General features: G+C 46.3%; 2 protein-coding genes across 2 annotated transcripts in view; both read right to left on the minus strand.

The window, feature by feature from the left end:
• The window catches only part of TAF4B (TAF4b RNA polymerase II, TATA box binding protein (TBP)-associated factor, 105kDa), a 74,467-nt gene that overhangs the window by 57,694 nt on the left and 2,841 nt on the right, over positions 1-13,932 (minus strand). Inside the window, exon 2 of the mRNA XM_014541468.1 lies at positions 6,699-6,714. The gene's annotated coding sequence lies outside the window, so the exon portion shown is untranslated. The remainder of the gene's footprint in view (positions 1-6,698; positions 6,715-13,932) is intronic.
• PSMA8 (proteasome subunit alpha 8) overlaps positions 7,951-13,932 on the minus strand; it is a 23,993-nt gene continuing 18,011 nt past the window's right edge. Inside the window, exons 5-7 of the mRNA XM_005857087.2 lie at positions 11,248-11,367; positions 10,863-10,925; positions 7,951-8,360 (exon numbers count right to left, since the gene is read on the minus strand). Of these exons, the coding sequence (XP_005857149.1) occupies positions 8,268-8,360; positions 10,863-10,925; positions 11,248-11,367 (276 nt within the window). The 3' untranslated portion in view covers positions 7,951-8,267. The remainder of the gene's footprint in view (positions 8,361-10,862; positions 10,926-11,247; positions 11,368-13,932) is intronic.

Here is a 13,932-nt window from a genome sequence, read left to right on the forward strand (position 1 = left end):
CCTCCGCGCGGCCCCGCGGCGCGGTCCCGGGAATGCCGGCAGGAGGCTTCCCGCGCGCTGGTGCTTTTAAGCAAGTTGGCGGAGGGCGGGTTTGGAAAACGGGAGCTCAGTAGTGAAAACCGTCGCGCTTCCTCAGGGTTTTCCTGAGGGCTCGGCGCTAAGGCCGCAGCTAAAATTAACATTACAATCGGCACTGAGAACGTTTTAAATGTCCTTTCCTTTCAAATGTTTAAGAACGCTGTATGGTCTGTAGGGTCCGCCTATTTTCATGTAAGTGTGGAGTTGAGCGGCCCCCCAGGAAATCCGCTTCCCTCCGAGCGGCTCTGGATGCCTCCACCGCCTCCCGGTCTCCTGGAGACGGGGACGGTCAGCGGGCTTGGGTCTCAGGTGCGATCCCAGAGCGTCTGGAATGAAAGCCTTGTTGAGGGCATCAGTAACACAGTCCCGTGTGGATTTCCACGAAGAAGACGCCTCGATTTCAGGCCATTGGGGTAATGTGACATGTTTACAGGGACCGACCTGAACTGAGCGGGATGGGCCAGCAGACAGGCAACCCGGCGCCCGGCTTCCAGCTCTCCCTCCCGGTACCACCCACCGGCCCAGGCGCACTCCGCCCGCCCGCACAGGCTGCCTGTCCCACGTCCAGTCCAGATCCAGAACCGACCTCACGAACGGACCCACCGCATCCCTCCACCCACGCAGCCTTCGACGAGCACGCACCTTCTAGAACACTCCTCACAGCGGAGTTGTTGGGGGTGGGGGAGGAAAACTAAATCAATTGAGCACCTCTGAGTGCTGGTCACTAAGTGATACATTTCCTTGTTCCTGCCCACCCCCAACAGCCCCTCGCCTTACTGATTGGAAAACTGCATTTAAAAGAGTGATTTATCCAACAAGTCGAATTCTAACCCGTCTGCGTGATGTCAAAGGACATCTCTGGCCGCTACTCCACAAATGTCTGACTCATCGCACACCGCACACGGCCTCTGGCAAAACGCCTCGCGCATACGAGGTATTCAATAAATGCGAGCTAATAAGTGAATTGATTAAACCGAGCCAGGCAACATTTTCAGTGAATCGGATCGGAACCCCGGAATGCTCTTCGCTAGCTGGGCGAACCGTTTAGCTCTGGCATCTTTCTCTCCATGGAGGATAGATAGTTCAGTAAGTATTTGTGGAAAGAAGACCAAGTTTCCAGCTTCCATTAGACCACCACCCTCAACTCACACATTTTACTTAGGTGTGTAAATAACCCCAAGCAAGCTACCACGAGGCGTGGCAGAGAAAGCACACTTTTTCTTTAAGGTGACCTAGCATACTTTTCTTATACTATCTGGCTGCTTTATAACTTGATTCACTGGTGGGAATTTTAACTTTCCAGTTGCAAAGAGCATGCTCCCTACTCGGCACGGAAACGACTGTCCTGAATGTGGAGTTCAGTAATAATTATGGTCACCACATTTCCTTCCTATGGAAACGTACTAATAAAGCAGGATATGTAGGAAGGCAACATGCATTTTACCCCTCTATGTAAGAAAAGAAAAAATGGAGAAGATTACAACTTGATTTTACTGTTTATCTGTTAAAATATTGGTAAAATTAAAGATATTGGAAAAATACTTATCCATTACCTTCTATCCTAGTCCACTTGAGCTGCTGTAACAAATACCATAGCCCGGGTGGCGTATAAACAGCAGAAATTAAACTCACAGTTTTGGAGGCCGGGAGTCAGATCGGGGTGCGGGCATGGCCAGGTGCGGGTCTTGCAGGTGAGGACTTCTCCGGGGAAGAGGGGGGAGGGGTCTCTCTGGAGCCTTTTAAAAGGCACTGATTCTATTTACCAGAGCTCCTCCCTCGAGGTTTAAGCGCCTCCCAAAGGCCCCACCTACTAATACTATGGCCTTTGGGAACTGGGATTTGAATATTGAATGGGGGCGGGGAGACACAGACATTCAGACAAAGCACCCTTAAAAGGAAGGAGTGCATCGTTAATTGTCCAAGTATTCTGCTCACCCATTCAGGTAATGAGGAAGCACTGTGAACAGACACAAAAGTTACACTTCCAACATGTCACTATTTTACACACACACACACACACACACACAGGAACACAATTTCACTTGGGCAAAACCAAAGGCTAAGAGTATCATTATGGGGTAGACAATGCAAATTATTTTTATTATCCTTACGATTTTTCAAGTGCCTATCGTCTCTTTGGAAAATAAATAAAAGCTTACTACTCTGCAGAATTTAAAGAGGAAGCCCTGTTCACCTGTGCAATGAGACTCGCTGAAGAATCTGCCTGAGAAGACATAACTATTTGGCTAAGATAGTCATGGCCTCACCTTCAGAATAATCCAGAAGCAAATGCCTTCAAGTTTTGTGCCCGAATCTGTCCGCTGTCTGTGCTTTTGCATCAGAGCATCTAAGGTTTTCTGCAGCAGAACACACTCCCACGGCACCGCACTGTCGTTTCTCTGTTCAAGGAATGCAGCTTAAACTTATAAAAAGTTTTGACTTTACTAATGAATTCCATTTTTAAAAAAAATATATTTTATTGATTTCTTACAGAGAGGAAGGGAGAGGGATAGAGAGCTAGAAACACCTATGAGAGAAAAACATCGATCAGCTGCCTCCTGCACGCCCCCAACTGGGGATGTGCCCGCAACCAAGGTACACGCCCCTGACCGGAATCGAACCTGGGACCCCCCAGTCCTCAGGCCGACGCTCTATCCACTGAGCCAAACCGATTAGGGCATGAATTCCATTTTTAAATGTTAACATTTTTACCTTTTTTTTAAAAAAAAAATCTTCATCCAGGCATATGTCTATTGATTTTTAGAGAGAGGAAGGGACAGAGAGCAAGAGAAACATTGATCTGTTACCTCAGATACACGCCCCACCCAGGAACCCAACCTGCAACCTATTTGTTTTTATTGTTGATAGTATTACAGAGACCTGTCCCTGTGCCCACCGCAGCCTTGAGGCCCACAGTTCCTTTCAAGGTGCACAAATTTGTGTACTGGGCCCCTAGTTTTCATAATAAAATATTACAAGTTTTTTCCTTAAAATATGTATTCTTAGAAACATTTATGTAAGTACAGCTAGGTACTCCCTAATTCTTCCTCATAGCACCCCAGAAACCTCCCTGAACTTCATGAAGCTGGGCAAATACACTAGCCGGCTAAGCTAGGCCAAGAAGAAGCTTGCTACAAATGCTGCCTTAACCTAGGAAGATGGGCCATTTTCTAAAAGTGTGGGCACGCACGTACAGTGCAATTGAAACTTCGTGGCCAATGCGCAGAAGTCGGTATTTTGTGGAAGAGCCACACTCAAGGGGCCAAAGAGCCGCATGTGGCTCACAAGCGGCAGTTTGCCGACCACTGCACTAGGGGCCCAGTGCACAAATTCGGGCACCTTGAAAGGAACTATAGTGCCCTAACCGGTTTGGCTCAGTGGATAGAGCATCGGCCTGGGGACTGAAAGGACCCAGGTTTGATTCCGGTCAAGGGCATGTACCTTGGTTGCGGGCACATCCCCAGTTGGGGGCGTGCAGGAGGCAGCTGATTGATGTTTTTCTCTCATAGGTGTTTCTAGCTCTCTATCCCTCTCACTTCCTCTCTGTAAGAAATCAATAAAATATATTTTTTTAAAAAAATGGAATTCATTAGTAAAGTCAAAACTTTTTATAAGTTTAAGCTGCATTCCTTGAACAGAGAAACGACAGTGCGGTGCCGTGGGAGTGTGTTCTGCTGCAGAAAACCTTAGATGCTCTGATGCAAAAGCACAGACAGCGGACAGATTCGGGCACAAAACTTGAAGGCATTTGCTTCTGGATTATTCTGAAGGTGAGGCCATGACTATCTTAGCCAAATAGTTATGTCTTCTCAGGCAGATTCTTCAGCGAGTCTCATTGCACAGGTGAACAGGGCTTCCTCTTTAAATTCTGCAGAGTAGTAAGCTTTTATTTATTTTCCAAAGAGACGATAGGCACTTGAAAAATCGTAAGGATAATAAAAATAATTTGCATTGTCTACCCCATAATGATACTCTTAGCCTTTGGTTTTGCCCAAGTGAAATTGTCAGAGGCTCGCCCTGATGACAGTGACTGGTGCCCTGCCTTGGTCTGGCGCCCCTGCTCAACTGCTCCACCATCCCACCACCGCCAACGCCCACCATGTTCCATGCACTCCCCCTGGTGGTCAGCAAACATAGCAACCGGTTATTCAGTTGTTAGCTTGTCCCGGCGTTCAGTACATTTGTATATTAGCCTTTTATTATATAGGATATGTATATATGCATATCGATGGTATTCACAGCATACAGATGGTATTTTTAATGCCTTTGGCCTCAATATAATCATGGAGAAAGGGAATTTAAATGGAGAAGAGGCCTGAGTCCTAATCTAACCCATATCCCTGTTTCTAGATTGATCTTTCTAAAGTGCTAATCTATTTATGTAGCTCTCCCACTTTCAACTTTTTAACACCCTCCTATTATCCACAGGATAAAATCTTAAATAGCTATTATGGCATATAAGGTTCATTACAATTTGGTACCTGCTAATTTGCCCAAACAATCTTACTCATGGGGCACCTTCCATTGGCATTATAGATAACTACAGGAATTTCTCAAATATCCTACACTCTCAACTTCATCCTTTTCATACACTGTTTTACCTCCCTTCAAAGTCCTTTCCCATCTGAAACTCATGGTCTACCTGGTCAATTTCTTTTTGGCATTCAAAAGGCAATAACCTGCCCGACCACCGTGGCTCAGTGGTTGAGTGTCAACCTATGAACCAGGAGGTTATGGTTCTATTCCCAGTCAGGGCACATGCCCGGGTTGTGGGCTCCATCCCTAGTAGGGGGTGTGCAGGAGGCAGCCAATCAATGATTCTCTCTCATCATTGATGTTTCTATCTCTTTCTCCCTTTCCCTTCCTCTTTGAAATCAATAAAAATACATATTAAAACAAACAACCCTAGCCGGTTTGGCTTGTGGATAGAGCATGGCGCTCGGAGCATTGATTCCGGTCAAAGGCATGTACTTCAGTTGCAGGCTCCGGTTGCCCTTGACTGGAGGGCCCATGCGGGAGGCAACCAATTGATGTGTTTCTCTCACTTTGGCGTTTCTCCCTCTCTGTCTCTTCCCATCCTTTCCACTCTCTCTAAAAACAAATGGAATAATATCCTCGGGTGAGGATGAATAAAATGATGTTTTATAAAGACAGGGATTTTTGTTGTGGTTCAGTGCTATATCCCTACAGCCTGGAGCAGTGCCTGGCTCCTAGTAGGTGTTTAATAAATTGTTTGGACTGAATAAATGTGTAGAGCATGAGTTTTTGTAGTATTATTGTATTGATTAGATATAATTTCCATAAAAAATGTGGCATAAAAATGGTATGCTTCCTAGTCTTGTTCTTGTCTTTTTTTTTAATATATTTTATTGATTTTTTACAGAGAAGAAGGGAGAGAGATAGAGAGTTAGAAACATTGATGAGAGAGAAACATCAACCAGCAGCCTCCTGCACATCTCCTACTGGGGATGTGCCCACAACCCAGGTACATGCCCTGACCTGAATCGAACCTGGGACCATTCAGTCCGCAGGCCGACGCTCTATCCACTGAGCCAAACCAGTTTTGGCATTGTTCTTGTCTTTTAATATTTTTATTTTGATTGATTTCAGAGAGGAAGCGGGAGACAGAGAAACATTAATGATGAGAGAGGATCATTGGTTGGCTGCCTCCTGAACCCCCCACACTGGGGATCAAGCTGCAACCCGTGCATGTGCCCTTGACCGGAATCAAACCCGGGACCCTTCAGTCCTCAGCTCGATGCTCTATCCACTGAGCCAAACCTGCTAGGGCTAGTCTTGTTCTTTATATATATTAAACTTCATGTGGTTTAATTGCTTGATGCTTGCCTCTTTAAAACAAAAATAAGAGGTTTCTTCCATACTTAAAACTTTCCATGGCTCCCCTCACTCCCTCCCCCAATACCTCCAGAGTAAAACCCAAACATGAAGTCATGACCCCTGTTTGGCATCACTTCTGGCTACTTCCCTCTTCCCACATCAATCGTGTCTTTCATGACTTCATTCACTTTGTCATCTTCCTCAAGATGACCGACCAGCAATGAGGGAAAAAGAGATTTTTTAAAGGATTAAGTGCTAACCTTAGTAATGAAGCAAAGATGTCACTGGCGCTGTTAGATGAGGGAATATTACAGTGAATACTCATTACCACCCACTCTTTAAGATGCATGTCTGTCAAATGGGGTTGAAGCCCCCTCTCCTCCAACCATCTCGATTTTGCTCCCCCAGAAATGTTTTTACGGATTTTTTAGAGAAGGAGGGCCGGTGAGGGATAGAGAGCTAGAAACATGGATGGGCTGCCTCCTGCACGCACCGCACTGGGGATCGAGCCGCACTCTGCGCATGTGCGTGACTGGAAATCAAACCATGACTTCTTCGTGAGTCAACGCTCAACCACTGAGCCACCCGGCCGGGCCTGCCTTTTCGTTTGACTACATATGTGTGCCCCAGAGACAACACAGGCACTGCCCCTAGGCTGCCCCCAGCTCTCGCCCAGTGCTTCCTGAGGACAAATGACTCAGCTCCACACGCAGGAACGTCTCAACAGGGTGGAAACTGATGGGAAGACAGGGTCCCAGCCCTGCTCCCGAGGAGCCTGTAACTGGGGGGCAGCCAGAGCTCCGAGTGTAGTGATAGTCACGTGACGAGCACGCTGACCCACTCCAATACCATCCCTAGCAGCCAGCTCGGTGCCTGCGCCACAGCACCCACACCTGCCAGCCGAGGCCAAGGTACCTTCAACACAGTGCGCCTGACGAGCGCCAGAAGGAGTGGGCGATGCCAGGCCAGGCCCGGGCACCCGGCTCGCGCGCGCCCTGCAGGGATGGTGCGCCGGCCCACCCGGCCCGGGAGAGCACGCGCAGTCGTGTCGGGCGCTTCAGTGGGAGCTGATCTGCCTGCCAAGCGCTGGCACTTGGTTTCAGGAGCCAGGAGGTGACACGGAACAAGCGCTTGGCTTTAATTCTACGTTTTAAAGAGGAGGGTACAGAGCCAGCCATGGCTCCGTGACACCAGAAAGGCAGGCGGGGCATGTCGGCGAGGGGTGGAATGGTACACTCCGCCCAGAAAATGCCCCCCCCACTCCCCCCATCCCCCATCTTTGTGAGGACGGAGTGGAGGGCCAGGAGGAACCAGCGAGGGGCCCTGGAGGGTCTTCTACCCTGAAATTCTGCCTGCGCCCCCCTTGCCCTGCTCAGCGCCCAGCGCCCAGGCTTAGCTGTCACAGCTGGGGACCCAGTCTTCTCACCTTCTCCTTTGAGCTTTTCGCTCCTTTGCAAGAATTCAACCGCTCTCCTCCCTGTTTTCAAAAAGAACATTTAAAAAAAGAGGCAAAGCTCTGAAATAAGAAGGTAGATGGGCTTTGTTTTTATACCGTTTGATATCCTTTGCTTTAAAAATATAACTTCCTTGCAGGCATTAAGCACATTCTTTTCCTGGGCCCCGAGGATTAACCTCCTGCTGCGGGGGAGGGATCATTTTGTATTTCCTTGGTTCCTCTCAGGAGCCGAGCACAATCCAGCACTTGGTAACAAGAACCCATCTATTTGATGGAACAGGTAACGAATCTATCTCACTCGATATATTTACGATAAAATACAAATCAAAACTAAGATTACATGTATTCATTTCTCTCATTTTCATAGAGTACCCTGTTCAGATGATATACTGCAACTTATAAAATGCAAAAGGTTAAATAAATATGATAAAATATTTAAAAATGAAGGAGACTGACAAAATTTTGACAATTCACCAACACAAGGGAGTTTTTATCATTCATTTAGAAATACGACTCGATATTATATTCAGCCTATTTCCAAATAGGTATCTCTCTACCTGACGGTCAATACTCAAATGTCACCAAATTATTCGTTTTTTTTAATTAAAATTTTTCTTAATTTTCATATATGAAGAAATATAACACACTGGACAAGTTATAGAGTATAGTCTCAAGCTTATGTGGAATTATGACTGCTTTCAACAATTACTAAAATATTTTCAAAGAAAATCTACATATTCTTGTATGTCTGTCCCTGTAATAGACTAAGGAAAGTCACAAATCTGCAGTCTCAAAACAGCACATAACTACTAATGCAATGCCATAAACCAGCATATTTCCTTTAAAACTCACTAACTAATTCTAAGCACAACAAAACATGAAAAGCTCTCAGGGTTCACAAAGTCTTCTTTGGTTTTTTCTTCTCTGCTTCCTCCTTTTCCTTTTCTATTGCAATGACTTGTAATTCAATTTCCTTGGCACTAAACATCTGAAAAGAAAAAAATTTAAAAATTTTTTAAATAAATTGCAATTATACCAAACATTTCTAAATATTTACAATATGACAAAAACCTATTATCTATATATATAAAAGCCCAACGACCAGAATGGCAGACCAACCAGAACGACCGACCTGTGGCTATGACATGCACTGCGGCAGCCAACCAGCCTGATCCGGCCCCAATCAGCGCCCCCCTCGCTGGCCCCGCCCCTGATCGGGGTGTTGGGGGCTGATTGGGGGTGAGGTCAGCTGGCCAACCACCAGCGGCCCCTCCCCCTACCGGCCCTACCCAATTGGCTCCCCCACCCCAATCAGGAGCAGGGCCAGCCAAACCTCACCCGTGCACAAATTTGTGCACTGGGCCTCTAGTACCTTATAAATTTCTATTATCTATTTATAACTTCAAATACATAATGAAGTGTTTCAAAGAATCAACAGCAACATACTTGTAACTATTATGAACAAAAAACAGAACTCTATGACATTTCCACTATCGTGCTAATAAAGAAAGTAGGGTAAAATATGTTATTGCATTACATATCCTACATCAAAATATAACTCTAAAACCATTTTTAATGCAAGACTCACTCTGTTCATGAGCAAATAACTCATTACTGAACTCCACCCCCTCCTAACTGTGATTCTCTGACAGGGTTTCACTATTTTATCAGCTCATGGGCTGGCCATGAGAGATAAGGAAAAGATGATTCACACTGCTTATTTACAACTCCCTCACTGAATTCAAAGCAAAAATAATGTTTCTTTTATTTAAATCATTTTTATTTTATTTAAAGTCAAAAGATGGGAGCAAATTGCTCAAGGCCATACTGTTAAACAAACTGATTCGCTAGAACTTAAATCCAGGTCTGTCCAACTCCAAAGCATGTGTCCTATTTGCCACGCAGCCTATCCTGAGATACCATGTGGAAGGACACATACCAGCCTACCACTCAGAGGTAAAAACATATGTGTAAGTGTGTGTGTGTGTGTGTGTGTGTGTGCGCGCGCGCACGCGGGCACATGTGCATACATATGTGTGGGGCTGGAGAGGTGCCTCTGGTCTCTGGTTCTGTGTCCCTGTGCTGTTGGCATGTATGTCCTAGGCCAGTGATGGCGAACCTATGACACGCGTGTCAGAGGTGACCCGCGAACTCATTTTTTTGGTTGATTTTTCTTTGTTGAATGGCATTTAAATATATAAAATAAATATAAAAAATATAAGTCTTTGTTTTACTATGGTTGCAAATATCAAAAAATTTCTATATGTGACATGGCACCAGAGTTAAGTTAGGGTTTTTCAAAATGCTGACACGCCGAGCTCAAAAGGTTTGCCATCACTGTCCTAGGCCCTTGGCAGCAGGGCTGATAACCCAGCCCAGTTCCCATCTCCGCATTCTATGCTCAGTAGCTTGATTACTATGTGTGGCCGTGTAGGGGAAGACCTATCCCCATCCCTCTCTCTCTAATTCACTGAAACTCTGCTGCTGGCCTATCCTCTTATCCCCATCCATTGGTTAACTAATAAAATATGGGGATGTGGTATCATTACAACAAGAATCCCCCCCACATACACACTCCAAAACAAAACAAAAACCCCACTCTCCACTCCGCGCTGATTTCAACACTACTTCCCCTTGAAATATCTTCCTACAACAAAAGGAAAGGTACACGTATAAGACATTTGAGCATACTTTTCATGTTTCCCATGCTTTTGTATACTCTCAGCTAAAGAGAGCAAACCACATTGTAAAGTTCTACCTAATGAACAGCAGAGAACCATGTTTTGAATGCTCTTTAGCCTACGAATCCTCTACCATAAACTTCAGAGCCATTCATCATATTTTTCTGAAGAATTTATTTTGTGGTCCAGCAGTTGTAACTCATAACGGCTGACAAAAGGTATACAGATAACAGGTTAGACTCACCACAAAGAAACAGGCAAAGGGCATCACTCAAGGTGTTAACATTTAAGTCAACAGTGGCTCAAGGCACCTTTAAGTGGAAAGTGTAGAAAATAGATAAAAACCAGTAGCCAATCAAGAATAGGTGGAGGGTTTGTTGACATAATGAAGATCACATTATGTTAGAAGCCTGGAGGGCCAGCAATGATGTAAATGGCAGCTGAATGACACTAGCTGGAAGCATAGCTTGCTGTCGGAAGATCTTAAAATCTAAGAGTGGCTGCTCTCTACATGGTGGCAGGAAGGACTCTCCATGGGGAATGTGCTGTGCTGACCCCATGACATCTGACTCAGTCGGGTCCCTCCCTCTAAGAACACACACACACGGGAGGTCTGTGCATGGGCCTCAGCACCTCACAAAGGGCGAGGGAGAGGCGACTGCTCGCAATAAGCACATCACATCAGCGAGCTTCGCCTCAGAAACAGCCAGAAGCGGTCATCATATCAATGGTGCTCAGGGCATTCAGGCGACACATCTTAACTTCTGTCCAGACACACTACCGACTCTCCTTGTTGGTTAGTGACTTACTTTCAAAGGCTGGTTTCTTCTCATGATAGCAAGGTCAATGTTTTTTCCACCGGACTGGACAACCTAATGTAGAACAAGTTGGTTTTAGAATGACTTCGGGAAATTCTGTGTTTTAACAAGCAATTAAAGGACAAAAACCTCTGCTTTCCTGAATATCCTTTACTAGAGACCCAGTGCACAAAATTCGTGCACTGGTAGGGTTCCTAGCACTGCTGGCCAGGACCTCCCTCTCCTTTCTTCCCCTGGCCACCTGCTGCCGCTGCTGGCCGGAGCCTCCCTCCTTCCCCTGGCTGGCCCCGCCCCCTGGTCGAACTCCCAGATGAACTCCTGGTTGAGGGGACAATTTGCATACTACACTTTCATTATATAGGATTAGATCACTTACTTCTAGCAAGGCTCTTATTGCTAGTTTGATAGCTTCACTGTCATTAGCTATGGCATCTTCTGTGTAATTCTTTTCTAGAAATTCTCGGACAGTTTTAGCACTTCGGCCTATTGCATTTGCCTTGGAAAATAGAAGACAACGCTTAGTAATACTGCAATCTGAAGGAATTTATGGTTACTAAGAGAAGTTTAAAGGTTTACAGTTTATTCCAGCATTTCTTAGCATAATTGCTAAATGAAAATTGAAGGTTTGAAAACGTAGCAAACATTTCAGCAGCTCATTGGTCCCTCCCATGAGTAATCTGTAGCGCCGGCAGGAGTAACTTTCAGGCACACCCATGCTTTCTACCGGCCAATGCGTCTGTCGCTCTAATATTCCCAAGTTCTTGACAGCAGGATAGATGGAAAGAGCTGAAACGCCATGAGGTGTGGGGAGGAGAGGAGGTGAGACTTTGGTGCAAAAGGAAGAAAAACGAGGGAAAAAAGAACATCAACGTGAAGAAAGCTGTTTACATGAATGGGACTGCGCGTCATGTTCTGAGAATTTAGACTAACATACACTAATTATTACGTTCATTATCTTCTTTGATTTTATAAGCAAGAAGGGCTTCTTCTGTTCCAGTCCCCAGTTTTCTATTTCTTCAGCATTTTTCATCAAATGAAGGAAAAGGCAAGCACACTTCCCTCGCTGTTTGACCACAGATAGTTTATGCAGGTTCTTGTCACTCACTCTAAATTCCAGACTAGTACTAGTGACGGTGATGATGGAGATGACAGTAACTTACATGAACAGAGCACGTATGTGCCAGGCACTACGTTGTTCATTTCACATGAATTAACTCATCCAACCCAACCATCCCCCAAACAATTAAATAGGTAACATTACTAACTCAGTTCACGGTGGAGAAATGAAGAGCTGGGAAGGTTAACGTGAGTTTTCTTAACCTCAACACCGCTGACATTTGGGAACAGAGAATTCTTTGCTGGGGAAGAGGGGCTGTCCTGTGACTGCAGGCTGTTGAGCAGCTCTGTCCGCTGATGCAGCAGTGACAACCAAGTGTCCCTGAAGGCCACAAACACCCCTATTTGTCACCGTTGGCTCACTAGTGAGTAATCATGCCTAACATCGTCTCGGGGTAAAATGCAAAACAGCCCCTACTGTTCTGGGCGCTTCCATGTGCAGCGACCGTGTCAAGTTCTGCACAGAAAAGACAAACATCCAACTGTGGGAAGTGGTTTCCCGGAGCCGGAGGGAGCGGCGGCGGGAGCAGGGAACAGGGTGGAGGCCGCAGAGGACGCTCCGGCTGCGTGGAGCTGGCTGGTGGGCCTGAGTGTTGTGCTATCACCTTCATCAGTCCCACGTTTCACTTAAAACATGAGCTGAAGCAAATATGGTCACATGTCAGCACCTGTTTGAACTTGGTGAATACACGCATGCACTGATATTATTTTTGTATTCTTAGGTATATGTCTGAAATGTTCCACTAAAAACAATCATTTCTTTCACTTAAAACTGTCCATGCCCCTTCCTGCCCACTTTCACCCTGAGTTCCATGCCATTGTACCTATTTGGAGTCTCTCCTTTTGTCTTCCACTTTCCTCTACATCGTCAAAATCCCCCTCTTCACTACGTCATTTTCATAAATGTACACATATTCCAAAACCTTTCAGCTACTCTTCCTTCTCGTTCACACCGTATATCCATTAAACAAAGCCTCACACCATTCCTCATCTTGCAAAATAAAACCAACATCTAACCACTTTTCACCAAACTCAAATCACCTATTTTTTAAAATGTATTTTTTTATAGATTATTTTAGAGAGAGAAGAGGGAAAGGGAGAGAGAGAAACATCAATGACAGAGAATCCTTGATCAGCTGCCTTCTGCATGCCCTACTGGGGATCGAGCCCGAAACCCAGGCATGTGCCTGGGCTGGAATCGAACCCACGGCCTCTTGGTGCGTGGGCAATGCTCAGCCACCTATTCTTATTAAATCACCTGCACCCATTCCTGCTCTCTCCATACGGTTTTTTCATAGATTGTTTTCATAGTAGCCAGAAGGGTCCTTTAAAAAGAGTCACTTTAAGGGATCTGTTTTTGCTAAAATTGGCTTCCGGTCCTGTTCAGAGTAAAATGCACAATTTTGCGAAGAAGTGTGAGGAGGGCCCTCTGCGATTCCCACTCCCTGCTGCGTAGACGCCTCTACCATCTCATGTCCTGCCTCTGCCCCGTCTTCTCCCCGCCACCCCCCCACACACACACACCAGGAAGCCGCTCTTCAGAGCATCTGCACTGGCGTCTGTCCCGTCTGGGACCCCAGCCCTGGCCACACTGTGCTCCCTCACCTCTCTCAGGCTCTGCTCACATCCTGCTGCCCAGACCCCCTCTTCAGACCGCACCCCCGCTCCCCTCCTCAGCCCCCATCTGACTCTGCTTCTCCAGAGCAGGGCGGGACTTCTGAGGTCCTCACGGTCAGGATTCCATGGGGTCTGGGGAAGGCAGACAGTGCTCCCGACTAGAGGTCTGAGGGCTGCTGCCCTGCATTTCCAGCTGCACTGGTGATGCCCATGCTGCGCTCCTGACCCCCACCCGGGACCCCCACCCGGGGACCCACACACAGGGAGGGACCCCCACCCGGGGACCCCCACTCAGGGAGGGACCCCCACCCGGGGACTCACACCCGGG

This window comes from Myotis brandtii, unplaced genomic scaffold (assembly GCF_000412655.1).
Source record: "Myotis brandtii unplaced genomic scaffold, ASM41265v1 scaffold107, whole genome shotgun sequence".
Taxonomy (NCBI): domain Eukaryota; kingdom Metazoa; phylum Chordata; class Mammalia; order Chiroptera; family Vespertilionidae; genus Myotis; species Myotis brandtii.